At 23.4% G+C, this 20,278-nt stretch overlaps 1 protein-coding gene across 2 annotated transcripts in view; it reads right to left on the bottom strand.

The window, feature by feature from the left end:
- LOC117178047 (ras-related GTP-binding protein A) overlaps positions 1–16,397 on the bottom strand; it is a 25,878-nt gene extending 9,481 nt beyond the window's left edge. For both annotated transcript variants that reach the window (XM_033369254.1, XM_033369253.1), the window contains exons 1-4: positions 16,147–16,397; positions 15,875–15,974; positions 10,511–10,895; positions 1,221–1,436 (exon numbers count right to left, since the gene is read on the bottom strand). In XM_033369254.1, the coding sequence (XP_033225145.1) occupies positions 1,221–1,436; positions 10,511–10,895; positions 15,875–15,974; positions 16,147–16,158 (713 nt within the window). In that variant the 5' untranslated portion in view covers positions 16,159–16,397. The remainder of the gene's footprint in view (positions 1–1,220; positions 1,437–10,510; positions 10,896–15,874; positions 15,975–16,146) is intronic.
- Between the last annotated feature and the right edge of the window lie 3,881 nt (positions 16,398–20,278).

A 20,278-nucleotide genomic window follows, 5' to 3' on the forward strand; every position in this document is an offset into this window, starting at 1 on the left:
ATAGTTTAATTTTTAACTAAGAATTGAATTATTTATGCAAAAAATACTTTAAGTTTTAACCAAACAATATGAATTTTCAAGCATACAATTCAAACAGTTGAACTTTCGACAAAAATAATACATTTTTAACAAAGTAGTTAAATTTTCATACAAGAATCCTTGAATTTTTATCCCAAAAATATGCATTTTCAACAATATGGTTGAATAATCAAACAAAAAGGATTAAATTCGGATCAAAAGCCAAATATTTGATTTTTCAAGCCAAAAAGATACATTTTCTAGAAGACAATTGTATTTTCGAACAAAAAAATTAATTTTTAACTAAGAAAAATTATTTTTCTACCAAAAAACATCACTTTTCGATCCAAAAGGATGAATTTTGTATCCAAAACGTTTGAATTTCCAACAAAAAAATATGACTTTTGAACCAAATAGTTGAATTTTCAAGAATAAAATTATATTTTCAAGAAAATAGTACAATTTTTAACCTAAATGGATAAATTCTAAATAAAAAAATCTTGAACCTAAAGAATAAACTTTCAACCAAAAACAGTTCAACTTTATACAAGAATAAAAACCACTTTTTAACAAAATAGTAGAATTTTCAAGAAAATTAAATTTTCACTAAAGTAGTTAAATTTTTAACCAAATACTTTAATTTGCAACATGAAGAGATATATTTTCAACCAAGTTTTTGATAAAAAAAGATAACTTTTTGACAAAATACTTGAATTTTTAACCAAAAAATATCAATTTTCAATTATGTGGTTGAATAATAATTAATAAAAAAAGGATTAAATTTAGATTAAAAATCAAACAGTTGATTTTTTAAGCAAAAAAAAAAATTTTTTAACCAAACAGTTGAATTTTCAAAAAAATAATTAAATTTTTCACCCAAATAATACAATTTTTAACAAAACAAAAAAATATATATATAAATTCTCAACCAATAAAATAATATTTGACTTTTCAACCGAAACGAATGAAATTGCAACCAAAGATAGTTTTATTTTCTCATTTGGTGCTATTGATTCAATTCGCATTTAAGCGAAAAGTGAAAAAAAATATTTCTTGAAAAAGGGAAAAAGTTTTCTTTAAAAACATGGAAAAAGAGGGAAATATGAGAAAAAAATGCAAAATGAATAAATCCTAAAATTGAAATATCGACGCATATAATTAAAAAATTAATTTTTAAATCAATTAAAGAATCATTTTCGTACCTGCAGCTCAATTTAAACTGCTTTATTATATTCGAGACTTTCTCGAATCGATGGATGTCCCGATGGAATCGTCTTTGACAGTGGCTTATTACGAGGAAAGTTGCACGCTCAAAAAGCAAAACTTCATCAGCATCGATAATATTCGCGAATTGGTTGAGACTTTGTTCCAACTCCTCTACATTTGGTATCAACATATAAACGATGGAAGACCAGGCTCTGCGAAAGAAAATTATTTATTGGTCTAAATCTAATAAATAACGAAAAAGACCTTTTTTTTCAATTAAAAAAATATTTTTACTACCAATTTAACACCAATCCTGGAAAAAAATTTCCTGAAAATTCCAAATTTTTCTAGGAATCTCAAGTTTTTTTCCTATAATTTTTCACAGTGCGAAACCCTGTGAAATTTTGCATTTTTTTAAACAATCAATTCTAAATATTTATAGAGTTTCGCGAATTTATTATAAATAATGATTTTTTTCTTTAGTTTCCAGTAATTCAATTAATATGTTTCATTTAGAAAACTTTGACAAATTTTATTACAAGATATTGTTTAATATAGTAAGCACAACCGATTAATTCAATAATTAAATAATACTAAAAACATAATTAATGATTTCTTGAATTTATCTCTAAAGTCCATTAATTTTAATAAATAATTTGAAGAAATTTTTATTTGATCTTTTTATAATAAAAAACCAGTGAATATTTAAGTAAACTATTGTATTTTCAAAGAAGGCAGATGAATTTTTAACCAAATAGTTGAATTTTCAAACAAAAATATTAATTTTTTACAAAAAAAAGACGACTTTTCAATAAAATACATGAATTCTCAATTAAAAATTTGACTTTTGAATTTAAAAAAATCATTTTCAAACCAGAAATGGAATAGTTAAATTTTTAGTTTCAGTATATTTTCAGTATAAATGAAATTTAAATAAAAAAGATGAATTTTTAACAAAAGGATTTATCTTTCAACCAAGAAGTTTTATTTTCAAACAAAAAGATACATTTTCAACTAAAATAATGAATATTTAATTCGAATAGTTGATTCTTTAAACCAAAAAGATGAATTTTCAAAAAAAAAGAAGATTAATTTCCTGCCAAAAAAGAGAATTTTTAAGTAAAATACATTAGTTTTTAATCAAATAGTTGAATTTTTAACGAAAAAAAAATTTCAACCAAAAATTGAATAATTAAACTTAGGTAAAAAATACATTTTAGACTGATCGAAAAAATTTTCAACTAAAATTATGAATAATAAACTGAAAAAGTTGAATTTTAAACCTTAAAAATGTTTTAAATATTTTTAAATTCGCTGGAATTTAAAAAAATGTACTAAAACAGAAATTTCAGTTCATTTTTCAACACCAAAATATAAATTTTTAACAAAAAGTAAATTTTCTACGAATTAGTTAAATTTTTAATAAAACAACAAAATTTCCAAACAAAAAGTATACGTTTTCTATAAAAATGTTGAGTTTTCAACGAAAAAGTTGCATTTTTATAAGAGAAAAATGTAATTTCTGCCGAAGCAGGTGAATTTCGAAATCAAAGAGACAAAATTAAAAAAAGGCGAATTTTCAACTCAACAGTGGCATTTTTATTAAAGAAAGACGACATTTCTTCTAAAACAGATGAATTTGAAACAAAAACTTTCAAATAAATTGAAGTATTTGAATACTAAACTAAAAAAATTATTTTAAAATCAAAAGTAAAATGGTTAAATTTTTATGTTTTAATATTTCAACTACAAAAAAAATTTAAACCAAAACTGAAATAGTTAAATTTTTAGTTAAGAAAACTAATTTTCAATCACAACAAAATTTTCAACTAAATAAGATTAATTTCTAACAAAATAGATTAGTGCAATTCCCAGTTTGGACCATTAATTTTGAAGCAATAACATTAATTTTCTACCGAAAAAGAGGAATTTTCAATCAAATAAATCGATTTTTTTACAAAGTAGTTAAATTTTCAACCAAAAATCAATTATTTTTTAACAAAATAGTTAAATTTCCAACCAAAAAATAAATTTTTAACAAAGCAGTTCAAATTTCAACCAAGATAATAAATATTTTACCAAGAAGACCACTTTTCAACCAAATAGTTAGATTTTGAACTAATAAAGTAAAATTTAAAATAAAAATGAAATAGTTAAATTTAAAAAAAAATTTTTAACCAAAAACTTGAATTTTCAAACAAAAGCATTAATTTTCCACCAAAAAATACGAATTTTTTAACAAAATAAACGAATTTTCAACCAAGCAGTGAAATTTTCCACTAAAAAATACATTCACAATAAAAAATGAAATACATAAACTTAATTTCTAACCAAAGAAAATTTCAAGAAAATACTTCAATTTTTTCAGTATTTTTAGAAAAAGACTAATTTTCAACAAAATACGTAATTGTTAAACCACATAGTTGAATTTACAAAAAAAAATTATAAATTTTTAAACCAAAAATTGAATAGTTCATTTTCAGTTTTAAAAAAATTCTTCATTAAACAAAAAAAGAAGGAAAATATTTAAATTTGTAATTGAAAGAGAAATTTTCCATTAAAAATCAATTTAGAATCAAATAGTTAAATTTTAATTCATAAAATTAATCTCCAACAAACATAAACTGTAAATTAAATTTTTTAATTTTTTACGAAAATAGTTTAATTTTCAACTAAAAAGATGCATTTTCAAGCAAGATGAACAATTCAAAACAGAAATTGTTCAAATTTTAGTTTAAAAATTAATATTCAATCAAGAAAAAAACGAATTTTCAACAAAGAAGATTAATTTTATACCAAAAAAAAAAATGATTCTACAACAAAACACAATATTTTTCAAATAAAAAATTATTTTCAACCAGAAAAATGAATTTTCATTAAAGACCATACATTTTCAAGCCAAAAAAAAAAACGACGAACTCTGAACAAAATCCATGAATTTTCAAGTTAAAAGGATCAATTCCTAACCAAAAATAGAGTACTTAAATATTCAGTTAAGAAAATTGAAATATTTTCTAAAAAATAGTTAAATGTTCAACAAAACATTTTTATCCAAAAAAGATGCAATATTTCTGTTAAAAAAGATGAACTTTTAAATCAAAAAGAGAAATTTTCAGAAAAAAAATAGTTTTTATCCCAAAAAGATGATGAATTTTTAACAAAGGGTTAATGTTCTAGAAAAAGAGTTAAATTTTAGACCCAAACTGATGAATTTCTTAACGAAACAGTTGAATTTGCAACCAAAAAGGTTGTCTTTTTAACAAAATTGTTAAATTTTTATTCAGAGAGAAGAATTTTTATCAAAAATGATAAATCTTCAACTGGAATGGTTAAATTGTCAATTAAAAAATACAGTTTCAACCAAAAAACAATGATTTTCAACCAAATCGTTAAATTTTCAAATTTAATGATATATTTCCAACCAAATAGATTTTGAACTAATGAAGATAAATTTATAATAAAAATGGAATTGCTAAATTGTTACTTTAAAAAAATATTTATACAAAAAACTTGAATTTTCAAACAAGAAGATTAATTTTCCACCAAAAAATACGAATTTTTTAACGAAAAAAACGAATTTTCAACCAAGCACGCACTAATTTCAACAAAATACATGAATTTGAAAACAAATAGTTGATTTATAAAAACAAAATTCTAAATTTTTAACAAAATAGTTAAATTTGCATCTGAAAATGATCAATGTTCAACCAAAAATAGAACAGTTACATTTTCTGTTAATAAAATAATAATTTTTTTCAAACAAAAAAAAATTAAGTAAATAGTTAAATTTTTTGTTAAAAAAATAAGTTTTCCATTATAAACAAAACAAAACAGTTGCATTTTTATCCAAGAAAATTGCAATATTTCTGATAAAAATATGAACTTTTTCAATCAAAACGAGAAATTTTCAGAAAAAATAGTTTTTATCCAAAAAAGATTTCAGTTGACTTATCAGCAACAAAATATGAATTTTAAATAAAAGTTTATAGTTCTAAGAAAAGAGTTAAATTTTAAACTCAATTCTTAACAAACCATTTGAATTTGCAAACAAAAAGAATGTCTTTTTAAGAAAAATGTTAAATTTTCAATCAAATAATAAAATTTACAACTAAAAATAATCTTCAGGGGAAACTTTTTGTGAATTTGCAAAAAATTACTTATCAAGAAAATTGTTCAATTGTAAAATAATTCAATTTTTAGTTTAAAAAAGTAATTTTCAACAAAGAAGTTTCATTTTCTTCCAGAAAAGATAAATGTTTTACAAAAACACATAATAATTGTACTAAAAAAAAAATTCAACCAAAACTGGAAAAGTTTAACTTTTAAGTTAAGAAAATTAATTTTCAATAACAACAAAATTTTTCAATTGTCAGTTAAAAAATATATTTTTAAACAAAAAACAATGATTTTCAACAAAATAGTTAAATTTTTAAACAAAGAAATGAATTTTAAAATGTAAGGATGCATCCCCAACCAAAAAAGTGAATGTTTAACAAATCAGTTCCACTTCAAACAACGATAATAAATTTTTTACCAAGAAGATAAATTTTCAATCGAATAGTTAGATTAAAATAATAAATATAAATTTATAATGACAAATGGAAAAGTTAAATTTTTACTTCAAAAAATGATTTTTAACCAAAAACTTGAATTTTCAAACAAGAGGATTAATTTTCTACCAAAAAATACGAATTTTTTAACGAAATAAACTAATTTTCAACCAAGCAGTGAAATTTCCCACTAAAAAAATACATTGGCAATAACAAATTTAATAGATAAAAATATTTTAACAAAATACTTAAATTTTGGAGGAAAATAGTTCCGTTTTTTTTTAAATAAAGAGATCAATTTTCACCTGAAATGAAGAATTTTCAACAAGAAAATGACTTTTTCGCAAAAATTGTTGAATTCTCCATCAAAAAGTATACTTTTTAATAGAATAATTAAATTTTTAACCCTGAAGATTCATCTTCTACCGAAAAAAAACTAACTTTCAACAAAATTCATGAATTCGACATTAAATATTTGAATTTATAAATAAAAATTAAAAATTTTCAACTTGAAATAGAATAATTAGATTTTTATTTCTTAAATTAATTTTTGATAACAACAATTTTTTTTTAAATAGTCGAATTTTGTAATCAAATTGAAATTTTTTCAATCAATTAGCTGGATTTGCATCTAAAAATGATTAATGTTTAACTGAAAATAGAATAGTTACATTTTCAGTTAAAAAATAATCATTTTTATTAAACAAAAGAAATCAAGAAATTATTAAAATTTTTAGTAAAAAATAGGAGTTTTCCACTAATAAGACAAATTCACAATCAAGAATCAAATTTTAATTCATAAAATTAATTTCCAGCCAACAAAAATTGTCAACAAAATATTTTAATTTTTCATGAAAATAGTTAAATTTTCAACTAAAAAGATGCATTTTCAAGCACGATGATTAATTCTCTGCCAAAAAAACGAAATTTCAACAAAATACATCAATTTTCAACCAGGAAAGACAAATTTTCACCAAAACTGAAATAGTTTAAATTTCAGTTAAAAAATTAATATTTGACCACGAAAAAAAAACGATAATTTTCAACTTGAGAAGAGAAATTTTAAACCAAATAGTTGATTCTTACACTAAGAAATATAAATTTTAAATATACAAATTATTCTTAACCAGAAAAATGAATTTTCAGTAAAGACCATAAATTTTAAAGCCAAAAAAACGAACTTTCAACAAAATACATGAATTTTCAAACCAAAAGAATCAATTCCTAACAAAAAAAGAAATATTTAAATATTCAGTTGACAAAATCGAAAAAAAAATAGTTTTCATCTAAAAAAGATAATTTATTTATCCAGGGTAACTGTTTTAATCAAAGAACAAAATTTCCGGTCATTTTCTGGTTTTTTCCCGGTTCGCAAATATTTTTTCCGGTTAATAACATTTTAAAAATCGAAATATAAAGCTAAACAGTAAAAATACTGCAAAATCAGGAATTTTAAAATTCTTAATGAATTACATTGAAGAATCAATCAACTTAAAAAAATCTCAAAATTACATCATTCAGTTGTTTTAGGCCATTAAATATTTTTAAATTAAAATTTTTTCAACTTAAAAGTTCTTTAATTAAAATTTAAAATATTTTCATTTTAAATAGTTTAAGCATCCTTGAAAAACTTTAAAAATGCATTTGATAATCTTGAAAAATCTAGAAGTAGTTTTAAATCTTTTCAAATTTAGCTTTACTTTTTGAATTTGTTCAAAACTTCTCAATAACTTCAAAAATTAATTGAATTTGTCCTAGAAATTTTAGAAAATCCTGTGAATTAAAAAAAAAATGTTCTGAAAATTTGGATTTCTAAATAACAATTGAACACTTATTAATTTTAGAAACAATTAGAGTAATTTTAAGAGATACTTAGAAGTTTCAAAAAGATTACAAAAAATTTAGAGGCTTTTTAAATTTTTCTTAAAATTCTTAGGAAAATAAAAAATTATTCATTTTCAAAAATTATTTTAACAGAATATTCAAAAAGATTTCAAGAGAATTCCAATATCATTAAAAACGACCCGGGAAAAATTTAAGGATTTAAAATTTTTTGAAAATATTTTCTAAATATTTTAGGAAAAATGTTATTCAGTTTAAAATATGTTTAAAAGTTCTGAATTTTTTTTCTCAAAAACTTCGTTTAAATTACTTGATATCATTTTAAGTTATTTTTGAATCTTTTCAAAACTTCTTAATATCTCTTAAAATTACTTAAATTTTTCTAAAAATAAAAGGCGTTCAATTATTATTTATACATAAAAATTCAACAATTTCGTTTACAAATTAAACATTTTATTGAGTAGAACCATAAAAATTGTGACGTTAAAATGTTAAAAACTTTTCGAAATTTTAACGATTCAAATATTTCTGCGTCAAACATTTAAGTTTTAAATTGTTTACTTTGAAATAATTGGCTTCAATTTAGTCGCCTTTAACGTGAATAGTTAAATATTTTTAAAAACAGAAAAATTTCCAACCACAAAGTATAAATTTTCTATAAAAATGTTGAGTTTTCAACGAAAAAGTTGCATTTCTATAAGAGAAAGATGTAATTTCTGCTAATTTCGAAATGAAAAAGAGAAACTTTCTAAATAATAAATAATTAACCTTTTTCTTAATCAAATTGGAAATAAAGTTTGTAGTCTAAACTTCGTTTTTTTTCAAATATTTCTAAATAATAAATACTTATTCTTTTTCTTAATCAATTTTTTTAAATTAAATGGGTTAAAAATGGAATAATTTAGACTGAAACAATACTTTTATAATTACTAATCTGGAAATTCTTTAACTTTCACCCGATTTAGAATCGTTTTATCTAATTAGTTATTGTTCAGTTTTTAATACTTTAAGTACAGGTCTATTCAAAAAATTATTTATTTATATTTACAATTGATAAAATAAAACTGTTTTTTATAAAAAAAATTTCAAATTTTCAAATTTTTTATCAAAAATTTCAAAATTTTCAAATTTGCGGATTTTTCAGATCAGATTTGTAAGATTGAGAATTTAAATTTAAAAGAGAATTTTTCAGGTAAAAGATTATCAAATTACGCATTATAAACTGAATGATATCAATATTTCTTTAAATTTGAGGAAAACTTGGAAAATTTTTTAAACAGAAGTTTTTAAAAGATTTCTAAGAATTTAAAACATAATGTAGATTTTTGAAGTTTTTAACAATTATGAAGGGTTTGAAGATAATAAAAAATTATCCTAAGAATTCTCGGAAGAAAAAGTTCAGGAAGAAATTAAAAAAAAAACAACAATTTTTTTAATTTCTTAAAATTTGAATAATTTTAAGATATTTAGAAGACTTAGAAAATGTTTTAGAATATTAAAAAATAGTTATAAATTTAAAAATATTTCAAAATACCTGAGAAAATTAAAAAGAATTTTTCATGTTGAAAAATAAAATTTTAGAGTAAATTGATAAATTGATAAAATAATAAATTAATTAATAATTAATTTATTTAATTTATAATTTTTATAATCTTTCTATGTAAAAAAATTCAGTTTCAAATTGTTTTAATATTTAGGAATATTTCAATATTCCTAAATATTAAATACTAACCTAAAAATAATTGGTGTTGAAATAATTAATAAAACAATTTTTTTAAACTGAAAATGTAACTATTCAATTTTTGGTTTAAACATTTATAATTTTGCTTTGTAAATTCAACTATGTGGTTTAAAATTTACGTATTTTGTTGAAAATTAGTCTTTTTCTAAAAAGACTGAAAAAATATGGTTAAAAATAATTTTTTAAAGTGAAAATTTCGCTATTTATATAATATATTTATAAAAAAATCTTCGATTTTAAAAACTTCTAATTTGTGAAGCCTTCAAAACTGCATTTTAAAATTGTTGAAATTAAAATATGTTTTTAAAAATTAAAAATCTAAAATGGAAAATTTTTCGAATTAAGCATTCTAAACTGAATGATAAAATCATTGATAAAAATCATAATTTGAAAATTTACTTTTAAAAATTTTTTTTTGTATTAACTGAATTTATTTTTTTTGTCCATGGTATTAAAAATAGGTTAAAAATCAAAACTTCCATCCCTTTTGAACATATAACTACAACAAAATAATAAGTTTGATCAATTTATATGTCTTAAAATCTTATCTTTTTTTAAAAATTTATGACCATAAATAAAATTTATGGTCTTTACTCTATAATTTTCAAATTCAAACATTTTTAATTTTTAATCTTTTAAGTCTTCAAGACTGCACGTTAAAATTCTTTAAATAAAAAATATAAGCTTAAAAATAAAAATCTAAAATAGAGAATTTTTCAGGTAAAAGATTATCGAATTACGCATTATAAACTGAATGATATAATTTAAAAATATATCAATTTAATTAATTATTTAAAAACTGTCGAGATCGAATCTGGACAGATTTTTCCTCTGAAAATTGGTAAAATTCCCGGCAAAATATTAATTTTAAACAAAAGGTTAACGTTCTACTAAAAGAATTGAATTTTAAACCCAACCAGATGAATTTTTTAAAAAAGAGTGAAATTTCTAAATCAAAAAGGTTATATTTTTAATAAAATTGTTACATTTTCAACCAACCAGCAAAAATTTATAACTAAAAAAATAATCTTAATTAGAAAGTTTTTGCGAATTGGCCCTGTTTTAATATTTAAAATAATATTAATAATTAAATATTAAAATTTTAAATATTAATTAATAATTATTTATTTATTTATTTAAATATTTAAAATACCTGTAAAGAGTTTCATCCCATATGCTCGTTCTGAAACAGGTGCATTCTAAAGGCAAGCTTAGTCTTCTTAAATCTTCCTCTCGTTCTCTGAATATTAGATCTCGCTGGTCATCCTGGATCAAATCCATTTTGTGAACAAGACAAAAAATCTTTGCCTCGGGACTATTTTGCAGAATTGCCTCCAGACAACTTTGGTAATAATGCATGTCCTTGTCCAATTCACGAGATTCCACGTCGAAAACATATATCAGCACCTCCACATTTCGGAAAATGTTGTCTCGCTGCGATGCAAAATAATTTTCCATGAATGCTTCCTGGCCCCCACAGTCCCATAAATTTAGCACCAAATTTCCGAGAAATCTCACGTGACTGTGCTCAACATCGACTGTCAAAAAATCATTTTTATTCTTAGCAAATATTCCACGTATTCGTTCGAATTGGAACAACCCAAAGATGCGAAAACCAAGAATGTTTCTCTTAATTTTGCATCTAGGAAGCCTCACAACTATTTTTTGGATAAAAAACAATACATTTGCTTGAACTGTGTTTAAAAATAGAATCCATTTTTATTTATTTTTTTATTCAATATAACTAGTTTTATTCGAAAAAGAAGTACAGGGTGGCCGTTTTAATCAAAGAGAAAAATTCCCGGTCATTTACCGGTTTGCAAACATTTTTCACGGCCGATGAAATTTAAGAAATCAAACTTTATTCTAATCATTTTTCTATATAAATTAATAAACAATAAACAATAACTAAAATGAAATTAATTAAGCTTCAATAGTCTAAATTAAAGAATCAAGCAATGAACTTTTAAAATTTTCAAAATGGTATTATTTTAAGTAATTTTAAGCTAGACACATTAAAAATTGAAAAATAATTTTTTTTAACTCAACAGTTCTTAAATTATACGTTAAATTATTTTAATTTTAAATAGTCTAGGCAACCTTTAAAAGCTTTAAAAATTTATATCAAAATCTTGAGAAATCTAGAAGTGGTTTAAAACTTTTCCAAATTCAAAATAATTTTTGAATTTTTTTTCGGAACTTTTAAATATATTTCAAAATGAACTGATTTTTTTCTATAACTTTTAGAAAATCCTGCAAATTAAAAAAAAAATTTAATTTGAATTTATAAATAACAAAAGAACACTTATTATTTGTAAAAAAATTAGAGTAATTTTAAGAGAAATATAGAAATTTTAAAAAGATTCGAATTAAATTTAAAACTTGAAATAATTTCAAATACTTACAGCCGAATTTAAAATAAAATGTAGATTTTTTCAGATTTCAAACAAAAAATTTACAATTTTTTTCAGAATTGTGAAAGATTTCAAAAGAATAAAAAATTTTCTTAAGATTCTTAAGAAAATTGAAAATTATTTTTCACTTCAAAAATTATGGAAGATCTTAAGGATTTTTTTTTAATATGCAGGATTTTCAAAAAATATAGGAAAATTTCGATTAGATTTAAAATATATTTAGAAGTTCTTTAAAAAATGTTAACACACTTCGTTTAAAATAATTTAAATAATTTCAAGTTTTTAATTAATTTTGAATCTTTTCAAAACTTCGAAATATCTCTTAAGATTAATCAAATTTTTTCTACAAATAATAAGCGTTCAATTGTAATTTATGCGTCAAAATTGAACAATTTCACTTATAAATTAAACACTTTTTAAATAGAAAAATTAAAATTTTAACGCTAAAAATTTAAAAGTTCTTCGAAAATCTAAAGATTCAAAGCTTTCTATGTAAAAAAATTCAGTTTCAAATTGTTTTCTTTCAAATAATTGGTTTCAATTTACTTGTCTTACATGAACAGTGAAATATTCAAAAATATTAAATACTTATTCTGTTTCTACATTAAGAAATTTCAAATTAAATAATTTGGACCCGCAATATTTTTAATTTAATTAGAACCTTTAATTATAACTATATTATTGTGGATTTATTTTTAAGTAGAAAATAGAAAAACGCACGTTTACATTTTTTAATGACTAAAAAATTAATAGAAATAATATATTAATAAATTTCTTTATTAAATTTAATATAAAAAATAATATAAAGGAAGACCTGAAACTCTGAATTAAAAATATATTATTGATAAATCATGAAATAATTTATTTAATTATATTTAAAATTGATAAAATAAAACTGTTTTTTATCAAAAAAATTCAATTTCAAATTCTTTTAATTTTTAATTGTTTATATCTTCAAAGCTGCAATTTAATTATTTTAAAAATTGTTAAAATCGAACTTGGGCAGATTTTTCTTCTGAAAATTCGTAAAATTCCCGGTTTCCCGGTCCAACAGCCACCCTGTTTTTTTTTTATAAAAAAATCTTCGATTTTAAAAACTTCTAATTTTTTAAGCCTTTAAAACTGCATTTTAAATTTCTTGAAAATAAAATATATGCTTTTAAAAATTAAAAATCTAAAATGGAAAATTTTTCGAGATCAGCATTCTAAACTGAATGATAAAATCATTGATAAAAATCACAATTTGAAAATTTACTTTAAGGAAAAAACGGTTGAAATCAAAGTCGGACAAAATTTTGATTCGAAAAGTTTTGTAAAATTCCCGGTCAAAAAATAAATTCATTGTCATTGCCCGGTTTTCCAGGTTTCCTGGACCAGCAGCCACCCTGAAGTAATATGAAGAAAAAAAAAGTTCAGGAAGAAAAATTGTCCCTGCGAAAAATTGCTACAAAAAAAAACCCTTAACAATTTTCTTAATCTTATTTCGTTTTCTTGAAAAACTGGGTTTCTTGTTATATTTTCAGAGATAAAAATTCGTTTTTTACTGCTTTATGCTAGAAAAAACATTTGGACTGGTCAATATTATTATCCGATTTGTGTGAAGCAATTTCTTATTTTTAAAATGTTATCAGTTTATGATAAGACGCGTTAAGTGTTAGAAAACATTTGAGTATGATTACAGTCATAGCTTTTCTATTTAAATAATTATATCGAGAACAAGAAATATAAAATGAAATCGAACAATGAATTTTTACAAGAAAACGAACTGAGAGTAAAATTTTTGAAAGGAGTCTTTTTGTAGCAATTTTTTAGAAGATAGAAGTTTTGAAAAGATTGCAAAGAATTTAAAACAAAATGTAGATTTTTGAAGCTTAAAAAATATATTTTTGAATATTTCAAAATAAAAATTTAAAGCTTTTAAATCAATAATAATAATAATTTGCCTAAGATTCCTCAAATCATTTTTAATGCTTTTTTATTTTTTTAAATTAATTTAAAGAGATCATTTCAAAGGATTTTAACAAATTTCAAAATTCTCTAAACGTAATATAGAAGATAAGGCAATGTTTTTAAAATTAAAAAATATTTCTTTAAATTTGAAAAAAACTTGGAAAATTTTTTAAACAGAAGTTTTTAAAAGATTTCAAAGAATTTAAAACAAAAAGTAGATTTTTGAAGCTTTCAAAATAAGTTTTGAAGCTTTTTAACAATATTATGAAGGGTTTGAAGATAATAAAAAATTATCCTAAGAATTCTCTGAAGATTTATTATGTGTTTTTTGTTTGTTTTGAAAAATTAATTTAAAGAGCATATTTTAAAGAATTTAAACAAATTTCCGAAATTGTCAAAAAATAATCTAGAAGATTTTGAGGCAATGTTTTTAATTTCTTAAAATTTGAATAATTTTAAAAATTATTTAGAAGACTTTGAAAATGTTTTAGAATATTAAAAAAAAGTTCAAAATTTAAAAATATTTCAAAATGCCTGAGAAAATTAAAAAGAATTTTTCATGTTAAAAAATAAAATTTTAGAGAAAATTGAAACAGACTTAAAAACATAGCAAATGATTTCCTAAACTTTCGAAGAAATTACAAGGTTTCGAGGTATATTTTTTCATTTTTCAAAATTTTATAAAAATTGCAGGAAAAATTAGATTCATTGGAAAATATCTTTAGAATTTTTACAAGTTTTTAAAAGATTAAAAAAATAATTCAACATTTAAAACAAAATGGAAATTTTTGAAGGTTTCGAATTTTTTTTTTTTAAATTTCCGAAGAAGAATGTCTTAAGTCTCTTGGAAAAACATTAAATAATTTTTATTTTAAAAATAAATTTGAAGAGAAAAATTAAAAAGATTTCAAGGATGTATATTTTTTTATTTAAAAAATAATTGTAACAAAATTTGGACTAAGTTTAGAAAATATTTCGAAGTTTTCAAAAGATTCAAAAATAATTGTTTCAAATTTGAAAAAATTAATTTGATGAAAAATCGAAAAGGATTAAAAATTTTTCTAGAGTTTGGTAAAATCCTGTAAAATGAAAAAATTTCTATATACATGACATAAAAAAATTGTTATTTGAAATTTTCCTTTTATATTAAAAATTATTTGGTCAACATTTTCTATTTCTTTACTAAAAACTCGTTTTTGGTTAAAAATGTAACTATTTTGTTACAATCTTTTGATTTCCAAAATTCATCTGTTTTTTATTTTATTGAAAATTCGTTATTTTTATTATTTTTTTATATAAAAAATTTAATTTTTTTAAAGAAAAATAACTATTATATTTTTGTTGATAATTCGTTTCTTTGGGTCGAAAATTAATAATTTTGTTTGAAAATTAAACTCTTTGGTTACAAATTCGGTTAATTTCTTTTTTTTTGCTTTGAAAATTTATTTATTTTGATAGAAATATAACCTTTTCTTGGTTAAAAATGTAACTGTTTCGTCGAAAATAAAAAATATCACATTTTTATATAATAATTCATCTGTTTTGGCTGAAAATTCGTGTTTTCTGTGCGAAATAAATATTTTTTGTAGAAATTTCATCTATTTGGTTGAAAATGAAGTTTTTAGTCTAAACTTCCCTTTTTTTTTTTAGAAATTTATTTCTTTTGGAAGAAATTTCATCTTTCTAGATTAAAATACAACTATTTAGTTGAAAATTCTTATCTTTTGGTTAAGGATCCCACTATTTTGTTAAAAATTCGTATTATCTTGGATGATTTTTTTTCAAACAAAAATCTTTTTTTAATGAAATACCAAATATAATATTTTTCGTTCATAATTCACCATTTTTGGTTCATAATTCAATAATTTTAGTAAAAATTGCAACTGGTGGGAAATTAATCCTTTTCGGTCAAGGCTTAAACAATTTTTGTTGAATTTTTTTTTTTTAATCAAAATCTTTTCTTAATGAAACTTCAACTATTCGGTTGAAAATCAACTTTTTTGTTAAAATTTTGATTTAACATATCAGAAATCTTCCGAAATCTTTCTGAATTTTTTTCAAAAATCGTAGGAAAATTATATTTAAATAACCTTTAAAACAAATAGATGCAAAGTTTGGTAAAAACGACATAAACAAAGAAGACAAAAACTTACTCGTAGCTCCTAAACGGCGAGTATCTCGGGCAATATAATTGGCAAATATTATACTTCGCATGCTCGTCTTCCCTGAGCCACTTTTACCCATCAACAAAACCTGCAAAAAAAAAATGAAAAAATACATGAAAGAAATTTTTTAAAAACAATCGTCGAATCAAGAGGCGTTTCCAACAATAAGAACTTGTCAGATAAAGAATCACAACCTCTAAAACTTCTAACGAAATATCTAAAACTTTTTTACTTGTAATTAATCAAAGAAAAATTCCTACCTTTTTCTTCATTGTGAATTTTATTTTCAGTGAAAATTCACTGAGGAAAAATGTGTGTAGAACTGCTTTTTTGACAATCAATAAGTGAAATCTTTCACTATCACTTGATGCGTCACTTTATGTGCAGTTTATTCAAAAAATCCAAAAATCCAGTAATTCCGGATATATTCAAGGCGCACACTCTATTTGACAGTATCAGCAGTATTTTTATTTATTTTTACTACTTCAATACTACGACGTGACGTTTCACGGACTACGTTCCAATTCCATCCAGTTCCAGTCGCCCCCACTCGTGTCTCGTCTCTTTAAACCATAATTCATAAATCCAAGAGAAGCGTCCAATTAGGAATTTCTAGAGTTCCTCTTGGGAGAGTTTTGCCACCACTTACTCCGCTTCTGATTGGTGCCGCGAAAGCGGAATCGGATGTATTGAAATTGGCGCGACTTTCAAGTCAAATTTAATGTTCATGTAATGAAAGAATAATAAATCAATATGATAAAATAATAATGTAGGTGTAATAATGAAGAATGTTTAAAAAGTAGAAAAATCTTTTTTCATAAACACATTAAAAAAAAAATATATATAATTTAAGACTGTTTAATAAAGGCTCTAACATTTAATAGATAGTAAGTAGAATAACAATAATAATAATTTAGGTTTGTTTATTGAAGATTATTAAAATGTAAAATATAATTTTTTTTAATTACGTGAATTTTTACAATATTAATTAAGGTAAATGTCCCATTTTGGGCGAGTGACCCAGTTTGTGCGAATGCTCACATACTGCACGTAAATCCGTAATAATCTTAAAGTTCATGACACTAGTAATAGTTTATCACATTCTAGAGTGGATTGAATATATTTTTGACATAGGTTTTATAGTCATTTTATTACGTATTCGTGTTCTTTAAGGGCATGTGACACAGCTAAATACTTATATTACCGACCTCACTTTTTCAGTTCACTGAATGTTTTTTTGAACCTAAGAACTTTTTTTGTAAATAAAATATCAAGCTGAAACTTTGGAAAATGTATTAGAGTACAATAAAGTACGTTTAGGTACTGCATTTTGGTAGGAACTTCACTGAAAATTATTTTATCTTTTTTCTGAACCTCAAAATTTTTTGAGCGTTTCAACTTTTTTTATTCATAAAATACCGGCCTCAAACTTTGAAAAATGCAAGAGCCGAAAGAAAACTACGTTTAAGTACAAAGCTTAATAATAAAAGATGTAAAAAAAAATTTTCAACTATCAATTCCATCGGCATCAACCAGTAACGTTGTACACGAAAATACGAATCGTCTAGAGCCTCGTCTAGTGGCCGCCAGGGTTCGTATTTTCATGTACAACGTTACCGGCTGATGCCGATGGAATTGATAGTTGAAATATATATTTTTTACATTTTTTATTATTAAAATTTGTACTTAAACGTAATTTTCTTTCGGCTCTTACATTTCTCAAAGTTTGATACCGATATTTTATGTATAAAAAAGTTCGAACGTTCAAAAAATGTCGAGGTTCAGAAAAAAGATAAAATAATTTTCAGTGAAGTTCCTACCAAAATGCAGTACCTAAACGTACTTTATTGTACTCTAATACATTTTCCAAAGTTTCAGCTTGATATTTTATTTACAAAAAAAGTTCTTAGGTTCAAAAAAACATTCAGTCAACTGATAAAGTGAGGTCGGTAATATAGGTATTCAGCTGTGTCAGATGCCCTTAAAGATTATATATTCACGCGTGTCGCCATCTGTGGCCGATCGACCATAACATTACACTCGGCTTGTTAGCTTGGGAGTTGACAGGCTGTGCAATTTTTCGTGTCAACAGTGCTCCAAAATTTGTGTAGCGCGAAAGTTTGATTTAAAAGTAAGTATTAATTATGAGGTTTTCGAATGTGTTATTCAATATAACTAAAAGCTAATAGATAATTTGGATATTTCCTTTCGCCTTAATACGGACGGAAGAAAACGGTTGTAGGAATTTGTGCGAGTGTTTACAAACAACACGGTTACATACAAATTAGGCGTTTTTTAAAGATATCAAGCACACTATTTCAATTTTGAAATTAAAAATTGAAATTAAAAATTGAAATTAAAAATTGCAAACGATAAAAATATTCTTTTTTTTTTAATTACGTGATCTATTCTGCTGAGAAATTTTTACGTTAAAATTTTCAGATTCCTAATGACAAATTAAATTAGGAGGCAGTTCTTATCAATGACGATATCTCGCCACTGTAGGAAATATAACATGGCGACACTCGCCCAAATTGGGACATTTGATTCGCCCAAACTGGGTCAGAGGAAAAATTCATTCGCCCAAATAGGTTCATCGATACAGCATGAAACATTTGTTATTATTTAATAAAAATTGTTTCCCTATATCGATAAGCAGACAAAGTATTGGCGAAAAATGTTCAAACTATGCGGCATTGGGGACTTTTATCGATTCATAAGATTTAAAATACTTTTACAAGCAAAATACACCAAAAAATCCTTAAATTCGCCCAAATTGGGACATTTACCTTAATTAATGGGCTAAATCAAATTTTATACTACAATTTTTAAATTTGTACAAAAAAAAGAAAATTAAAATGAGACAAAACATGGGGAAAAATTTATAATTGTATTGTTTGTAAAGTAAAGCTAAGAAATTAAATTCGGAGGTTATAGTCTTTTCTTCAACAACTTTTGATTAAATTATTTCCAATAAAAATAAATTTAATTCAAGCATAGAGAAGACCAAAATAAAGATCACATTAAAGTAATATTTTGCAAAAAATAGTTGAAAAATCAGAAATAAGAGAAGTATTTTCATGAGGTTAAAAAGCCCTTTTTTACAATAGGTGTGTGTAATGTTTTTTCAGTTCTTAAAACTTTTTTTCAAAGAAGTCTTTATTTCAGAACAATAGGTAAAACGTAAGAGAGGATATATAATACAACTAAAATGTAAATTACATAAATAAATCAGAAAAGTTTTTACTGCTGATTTGTTGGAATTATTTTTGAATTAAAATTTGTTTAATTATATAAATATCACAGAGAATTAATGCTGCAAGCGAAATTTCATTTGAAATTAAATTTCAAATGCATACATTTGACTAGAAATGTACTAATAGGAGACAAATTACAGTTAAAAAAAGAAGATAGTTCGTTTTTTTTTCAAGTTTAGAACTCTAAGAACCTAAATTCTTATTAGTAAGTTATGTGCATAGCCATGCTTCTGCTAGCATATTTGTTTTCAATGTCTTTTTCCTTTGATTTCGCTTTATTACAAATTCTTAAACGAAAGAGCAATTTCGTACAATCGGCTGTAAGGATCTGAATACACGAAAATATATAATGACTTATGGAGTGGGTAACGTGACACAACTCTCCCGAGAGGAACTCTAGGAATTTCATGTTGTGACGTCACCTGGCAAGATGTCTGCACGCCGAGGGTCAACCACCAGCTAAAATCACTTCGTTGAGTGTTGAGGGGAAAATACGAAGGAATAATAAGGTGACCCAACTGCTAGTGGGAAGCCATCTGAAACTGGCAATAGAAACATTACCGTAAGGGATACGCACATTACAGGAAGATCTTAGATTTGAGTGCGCAGGTGCGCAGTTGTCCTCTTTCTATACATGGAAAAGTGTGCGAGTGAGAAAGTTTGTCAAATTGACGTAAGTTGAGAGGTTGTGTTCTTTTGTTGATCATCATACGAAAGATACACAATATAAATATATAAACAGTATTTTCGGTACTTGTTTGAAAAATGTGTAAACAGATTTTGAGAAGGAAACGTATAGGTATGTACCTTTTAAATAAGGAATATGATAAATAGGCTAAAGATTCTCAAGGCTCTGAGAAGCTCTGAGAAATTCTCCGCAGGCACTCAGGTAGATATATTTAAACTTTAAAGGTCCAGGTCGCTTGTTTAAATGTTTTAAAGGCTTTAAAATGTCCTTTCCGAAATGTATTTGCCTTCTTCGGCATGTAACTTTGTCCACAACCCGGAACTTGACACTTCATGGCTTAGAATACATTTCTGACGCATCAAAACAAACAGAACCTCTCAACTTACGTCAATTTGACAAACTTTCTCACTCGCACACTTTTCCATGTATAGGAAGAGGATAACTGCG

The sequence above is a fragment of the Belonocnema kinseyi genome, chromosome 8 (assembly GCF_010883055.1).
Source record: "Belonocnema kinseyi isolate 2016_QV_RU_SX_M_011 chromosome 8, B_treatae_v1, whole genome shotgun sequence".
Lineage (NCBI taxonomy): Eukaryota > Metazoa > Arthropoda > Insecta > Hymenoptera > Cynipidae > Belonocnema > Belonocnema kinseyi.